At 41.9% G+C, this 8,027-nt stretch overlaps 1 protein-coding gene across 1 annotated transcript; it reads left to right on the forward strand.

Annotated features, from left to right (window-relative positions):
• The first annotated feature begins 4,753 nt into the window (after positions 1-4,753).
• Positions 4,754-5,956, forward strand: LOC108731286 (uncharacterized). The gene has a single exon (XM_018461538.1). The coding sequence runs from the start codon at positions 4,754-4,756 to the stop codon at positions 5,954-5,956; it is 1,203 nt and encodes a 400-aa protein (XP_018317040.1).
• Positions 5,957-8,027: the final 2,071 nt, after the last annotated feature.

An 8,027-nucleotide genomic window follows, 5' to 3' on the forward strand; every position in this document is an offset into this window, starting at 1 on the left:
AGCGCAAATAATAGGACCGCAACGGGTGGGACAGAGAGAACTGCATTCTACAACGGGTGGGAAAAAGAAGATAATAGATTGGAGAAAGAAGGAACAAAACCCCCTTCCCCCGGTGACGCGCTTGCCCCCCCTCATGGTCATCCCTCCCTGTGACGTCATCCTAACGTCTGTGTATACTTCCCCCTCCCTGACTCCCTCACACACACACACACATACCCCGCATATACGTATACGCACTAACACATAGTGGATTAGAACCGGCCTAGCTATTCTACTGACGCATCTCAACTACATCCGCCTGCCACAGGTCATAGTATCCGTGTACTATGACGCGTCTTCTTGGAAAATTTCTTCTCGCTGCAGCGTGTAATCCATCAAATCAGCGTGTAATTCATCAAACCAGCTATCGTTTCTCAGTCATTGCGATTATTCACTTCTCGAATCGCCTTTTCAAATTCATTTAGCATAACCTGCACCTTATTATGGAATGATGTCATCTTCCTCTCGATTTCGTCGAGTCGATCTTTCAAATCTTGATCACTCTGCTGCACGTATCGTTTGATGCTGCATCAGCATCATCCACTGGTAGCGCTAAACGTCGAATCTTGCGTGACTTTGCATCAAAGCCGACTACGACTACGCAAAGAGCGTTATCGCGTACGTAATTTCTGAGCGATCCGCTCCACTGATAGTACAATACGTTTCCTCCTCCGAGCGATAGTCCAAACTTGCTGATCGGCATTTCGATATCGACTGACTGATCGCGCTACGTCAATTTATAACGACACCGGCTTCTCAAAGTTCCTCGATAATCGACAGAATCTCGTTGTCGTGACCATTATGGCCCGCCTGGCGCGAAGCCTCGAGCAAACGGAGACGATCCACAAGTTCGTTGGGATCGTCCCAATGAATGTAGTCGATCTTATTATCGTTTAGTGTCATGGCGCACGGTATATCGGATCTTTTGTTTATACCCGTTCCAACTTTTTTACTCAACACCAATGGCGCGATTATATTCTTATACTTGTACCCCTTGTTACCTAGTACTTGACTATCCGCGCTATTACCGCGTCTATACGCATTTGTTGTCAACAGAATGCTCTTGTAGGTGTGCATGTCATCATCCGTGCATATATTTTCATTAGGATATTTCATGAAAATTATACAGACCCGGTGTTCCCTTGTATCTTTTCCCATTTATAATTATATCATCGTTTTTGTCCAAGGCGATACGTTTGTCGCCGAGCATCGTTCCCTTGTTGCTAAAATAAGCTTCATACACAATGTCAATGTTTACAGCTTTCTTACCGCTCAAGACTGCTTTCAGATATTTTTGTCCCAGCGGACCATAGCTTGTTTGTAACTTTTCTTGCCCCTCGGACGTTTGAAGCAGGTGTCGAATGGATGTTACGAGCGGTTCATCGACGACTTCGAATACTTCTTCGACGGAAGGGGTATGTGAATACTCCTATGATAAATCGCGCGGCCTGACTGTTTCAGACATTTCATTCAAAGTAGATGGTACAGTTTTCGATCGACTTAACATTGATTTCACAGGTGTGGAAGCCCGTATAGAATTGTCGTGCGAAGCGCTCGGTCGTTTTCGCTTCGGTTTTAGTTCCTCGTCCTCTTCCGAAAAGAACATTTCGTTCTTGATAGGATCTTTGGCGGATTCAACGGTGTTTTCGACAATCTGTTTCAGCGGTTCGATAATAGATTTAAAGTGTCTCTCCAACGCGATGTCCTCCTCCATTTTACCGCTTTTCAGGGCGTAGTACTTTTTACGAATCGAATCACTCGTTTTGGCAATCTCTTGCTATCCTCTCACGATCTATGATGCCGTCCATGTTGCTTAGTCAGCGTATCGATAACAACTGATTACGTCACGGTACCGAAAAGTCATTAAAACCTTTTCTATATCGTCCATTGTTAAGCGCACTATCCTTATCAATCACAAGAAATCCATACTTTTGCTGCCAACATTTACGACACAAATCGTTGAAATCTTCGTAGGACATGTCAGTATTTACGTGATCGTTGTACACTCGTTTCAGATTAGTACCATCCTGTTTGAACAGTATCAACAGATTCGCATTGTCACGTATAAGATGCTTCGGTATCTTTGCATACGTCTGACAGAGATAGAAGCAGTCAACGTGCGCGTGTCGACCTATTGCAAAATACTCTCTTATCGCGTTTTGCTTGTCGCATGCCACGTTATCAAAGATAAAGATGGAATTCAGAAGCGCCTCGTTCGGTGGAATGACATCGCTATTATTAGAGAATGTAAAATATTCAATTTCTTCGATCGGCGTTAGCAAATTCGTCAGATATTGATATTTCGGCTGTTGCAGCGATTTCAAGTATACGTACACGTTCTCGAATCGTACGCCATGTGGACTTTCCAAGAGGCTTATCAGCACGTTCGTCTTTCCACAGTTTGACGGTCCGCAAACGATAGCGCGTATAGAGGTTGGCAGCATGCTACCATGCTTGCGCATCTCTTTATCGGTTCGCACTTTTCCATCGAGATTCACTTTGATCATCCGCGATTGGCGCACGAACCGCATGTTTTCTCCTTCCACAAAATACTGAAAACGATATCGCGAGCGGGTCTATTTATAGATATTCGTAGAGTGAAATCGCTCAGTAATCAAAATGTTTCTCATCATATCGAACGATCTACACAGTTTAACATCAAAAGAGTTGGAATATATACCGAAAATTATACTGCTGCGAGAGTTTGAAAATTTTATAGATCTGTTATGAGATAGACTACCTGATCATATACGAGCCGATTCGGAGGTACAACGATACCGTCGGTGCTTGAAGCACTACAATTTGCCGAGTCATCAAACACATATCGACGGACCGGTCGTCTCTGATAAAGAATTGCGGCGAATGCCGTCGAGAGGCTTGTTAAATCGCGCGATAAACGCGCTTCCTTTCGAACTGCATATTCCCGGATACCAGTTTAGCGGTCCGGGAACGCGTTTAGAGAAACGATTGGCGAGAGGTGATCGAGGTATCAATCGGTTGGACGCAGTGTGTCGCGAGCACGATATAGCGTATTCGCATAGCAACGAACTCGCGAAACGAAACACAGCTGACAAATTACTCGCTGAGCAGGCGCGGAAACGCATTGTCGCAATGGACTCAACTCTTGAAGAGAGAGCCGCAGCCACGGCCGTTTGGGCAGCTATGAAGGCTAAGACAAAATTTGGTATGGGCTTGAAAACTAGGAAGAGGAAGAGCAAGCGGATACTTCCGATAGCGAAACGCGGCGTCATCCTACCTATTCTTCCGCTACTGGGCGTTCTCGGGTCGTTGGTCGGCGGAGCGGCGGGAGTCGCCAAGGCCGTAAACGATAGCAAAGCGGCGCAGCATCAGCTGCAAGAACTGCAACGTCATAATCGCGTCATGGAAGGTCGCGGCGTTTATCTCGCTCCCTACAAGCGCGGACCAGGTGTCGCGCGTAGAAAAAAAAACGTCGACGAGACGTTAAAACTGCCAAAGGGTATAACTACCAACGTGCAACTGCAGCAACTTGCAAATCGTATGCGCATTCCATATTTTAGAGGTATCTTTATGCGTACTACATTACCGGTGGAAGGAGTACATCGAAACGAGAGCGGTATCGTAAATTTGGATAATGCCGAAGAACCCGGTACGCATTGGGTGGCATATGCGAAAAGGGGAATTCGTGCCATATATTTCGACAGTTTCGGCAATCTTCGACCGCCGAAGGAATTCGAACGATATCTAGTAAACAATGTAATCGAGTACAATCGCACGCACTATCAACGCTACAATCAGAGTAATTGTGAACAGCTGTGTCTACAGTTTCTACGAACGGTTGACAAGCAATTTAAGGATCGACATTGTACCGTTTAACTCAATATTCTTTTAAACATGTCGTTGACATTTACGCTGACCGGCAAAAGTAGCGTCCTTGCTGTGAGCTACTTTCCAGCTGTGGATTTGAACGATACCGATTACGAGCTCGGCCAGACAGACTTTGAAACATATCATATTCTAGCGAATGTAAATTCGACAAACAATAAGTTTTACTTTGACGATGACGAAATTGTCATTTTCGAAGGATCGTACGAACTGCGTGATATAGAGCGGTATCTGAAACGTGAAATTTTACGTTCTCACGATGCGAAGCACAAGGTGGATGAAGACGGCGAGTTCCCACTGGTGATTCGCGCCAACAACAGTACAATGAGAAGTGAGATTAAATGCGCCTATCGGATAGATTTTATAAAACCTTGCAACATTGGATCGCTATTGGGATTTTCGTCGAATCGCGTGCTTGAGTCGCGACAGTGGCACGAATCGGACGTGCCTATAAACATCATCAGCGCAAACATTATTCGTATCGAGTGTAACGTGACTGCGGGTGCGTACAGCAATGACAGGTGCGTGCATACGATACATGAGTTTTCACCGAGCGTGCCGCTAGGATATAAGATATCGAAAAGGCCTACGCAAATCATTTACCTTCCGATAGTCGTACGGAGCATTACAGATCTGACGATTCACGTGGTGGATCAAGACGGTCGAGTGCTCGATTTTCGTGGAGAGGAGATTACCGTTAGATTGCATGTACGACGGCGCTAACGTGAGATGCTTGTGTTGAACAAACAGTTGAAACGGATGAGAGATACGCCTATTACCGGAGAAACTAGAAAGAAACTCACTGCTTCCAGCATAGCATTTGTAAAGTCGTTGGGATTCATCGTACGAAATGACTGATATTTTAAACATTGCCAGCGAGACGATCTTTGACGACCGCATCGTCAAAATCGAGACTCATACATGCAATCCATACGCCAATACAACGTTTGCTCACAGCGATGAGATACAGATACCCATACAGCAGCAGGATTTATACACGTTGCCGTGCGACAGTTTTCTCTACGTAGAAAGAAAATTGACGCTAAAGAAGAAAGATGATGATACGCCAACAACGCTTGGAAATAATTGTGTGGCGGTCATGTTTGATGAAATTCGATACGAAGTGAATGGCGTGGAGATTGATCCCAACAGAAACGTCAGAGTTACCAATACCCTCAAGAACTATGTGTCGCTGACGTACGACAAATCATTGATTGCGCTGAACGCTGGATGGAACACTAGATCCGACATGGAGGAAGGATACTTTAATTTTTGCGTACCGCTCAACATGTTGTTGGACTTTTGCGAAGATTACAAACGCGTGATCGTTAACGCTCGTCACGAATTGATTTTGGTAAGAGCGCGCAACGATTACAATTGCTTGGTGGGAAATCCTGCAACGGAGCTTGAGGTTGAATTATTCAAAGTGCAGTGGCGGATGCCTCACGTTACGTTAAACGAGATGAATAAATTGTCAATGCTGCGAGCATTGGAAAGCGGTCGTTATCTGAGCATGAGTTTTCACTCGTGGGATTTGTACGAGTACCTTCCGTTACAGAGTACTACCAAACATTCATGGGCCGTCAAAACGGCGATTCAGCTTGAGAAGCCGCGATATGTTATCTTTGCTCTGCAGACCATTGGAAAGGATATCATGTCTCGAGATGGTAGCCTGTTCGATGATTGTAATTTGAACAACGTGAAACTTTATCTAAATTCAGAGTTTTATCCGTACGATGATTTGAATCAGGATTTTGGCAGAAAGAGATACGCCGTTTTGTTTGATATGTACGCGCATTTTCGTAAAGCCTATTACGGAATTGACCGCTTCGAAACGCTTCTCAACGTGCTCTCGTTTATCGAGAAAAGGCCTTTCGCGGTTATTGATTGTTCGCGACAAAACGAATCCGTCAAGAGCGCAACCGTGGATGTATGCATAGAATTTGACTGCAAGGAGAATGTGCCTGCCAATACTACCGCATACTGTCTCATCATACACGATCGTGTAATCGAATACAGTCTGTTGTCGAACGTAGTGCGCAAGATCATGTAAATTGCAACATCAGGAAGAATTTAAGAGAGATTGCCGCTGATATGAGTGCAGTTTTGAATAAGTGTTCGTCATGGTCATACCGACGTTTGTGGATCTGCAAGGATTCGTCGTCGGCAAAAAATTTATCGTCAAGGAAGTGGCGGTGCTGAGAAGAGGAGCCATTCTCACTTACTATATTTTTTCATGTCCTATGCCATGGAATTTTCTGACAAGATCCGACAGATTCCTGGTTGAGTGCTTATCATGGCGGTGGGACGATGGGATAATCCCGTACAGCATGGCGAAACACCTGATTAAGGAGACTGTGATAGAAGAGAATGAAGCTTTCGTATATGTAAAGGGGCTTGAAAAACGTGAGAGGCAAGGGGACTCACGATAATCAAGCACCCCGACGTGAGAGGCAAGGGGACTCACGATAATCAAGCACCCCGACGTGAGAGGCAAGGGCACTCACGATAATCAAGCACCCCGACGTGAGAAGCAAGGGGACTCACGATAATCAAGCACCCTAAAGGAAACAGAACTTACTACGTCCACGTCGTTGTTTCCGGGTAACGCTAAAAGTAAGATGAAAGTGCTTTTGACCTTGATATGACCTTCAAAAGGTCAGGTCGAAAAACTAAAAAATCCCTATGCTCATGTAAAAAGTGCCATTGTTTAAGAGCCCATTGTCAAAAAACAGGTTCTGCGGTCAAAAATAGGGTTTACTAATCAAAAAATGCGTTATGAGCCTCAAACAACCTTGAAAATTGACCTCAAGGTCAAGCTAGTCAAAGTGATTTACACTTTTACAATTCATTGACTTGTTTCAAGCATTATAGGTCAACTTTTATCTAAACCATTTTTTTGTAGATACCGTAATTTGGAAGATATTCGGGTCCATAGATTAAAATGACTCACCCTGTAGGTTAGCAATTCTCTTGGAAGAGCACTTTGATCTTAGCTCTGTTTCAGATGCTGTACATCAACTCCAAAAAAATTGTGAAAAAATAATTATATAAAATGAATAAAAGTAAAAACGTATGATAAAAACGGTGTGCAGAATACACAAAAAAATTTAATTTAGAAGATCGTTATTTTTTTCGATTTCCAAAGGAACATGAGAGGTATGTTGTTTTCATCACTTTTTATATAAATCAATTTTTAATTTTATGTACATTTTAATTGATAAAATATCATAATTTGTAGATGGTTGCAATAGGTGCGAGCATGTGGAAGGCTGGACTTAGAATCAAAAGGTCCAGAATATGTATGTGTATAAATATGTTTGCATGTGTATATATGTATGTGTTAATATTGTGTTTGCCAAATGTTTAATTATACATATATATAATTTATTTATTTATATAAGTTTTTACATGTTATAAGGATGAATAACAAGGATGACAACAAATCAACAATTCCAACAAAGCTTGTGGCTATTACATGCACCATACATTTTCTCCTTATACTAAACATGGAATATATTAAAAATAAAATAAAGAAATGGAAATATACTAAAAAAGGGAATATCTTGATTCTGTTCATTAATAAAACATTTTTTTTAAATATTTTAACATGCAGTGTCTTTGTACTATATGTATATTATATGTCTTACAATTAGCATAATTATCAAAATTATCTAATACCATATATTGGTATTAATAAATATTTTCTAAATATATTAAATTTTTTATTTATTGTATTTTTAAATTTATTTTTTGGACATATACATATATATAAATTTTCTTTTATATCAACTCATAACATTTTGATACCTAGCATATATACTATATTTTTTTTCCTTATTTTTCAATATATTTACAATTTATTTTTATTAATTTTTATTAAGTTTAGATTATTTCATTGCAGTGGGTTTATTTGCGTTGTATGCTCCAATATGCTCCTACAATAACTTTTACTCACTTCAACGCATTCATTGAAATGCGACGCGAATAAATATAGTGAGTTTTGAAAGAGCGAAAGAAGGATGAAAGGAGAAAGAAGTTCAGATAGCAACTATAGGAACGCTAGGTTTACGCTAGGTAACTTGCTTTCGCGCATGCGCACTTCATTTTGGCCAACACTAACA

This window comes from Mycetomoellerius zeteki, unplaced genomic scaffold, assembly GCF_001594055.1.
Source record: "Mycetomoellerius zeteki isolate Tzet28-1 unplaced genomic scaffold, Tzet1.0 scaffold1233, whole genome shotgun sequence".
Taxonomy (NCBI): domain Eukaryota; kingdom Metazoa; phylum Arthropoda; class Insecta; order Hymenoptera; family Formicidae; genus Mycetomoellerius; species Mycetomoellerius zeteki.

Coding starts and splice junctions, on each gene's coding strand:
- LOC108731286 (XM_018461538.1), top strand. CDS start 4,754: ATGACTGATATTTTAAACATTGCCAGCGAGACGATCTTTGACGACCGC.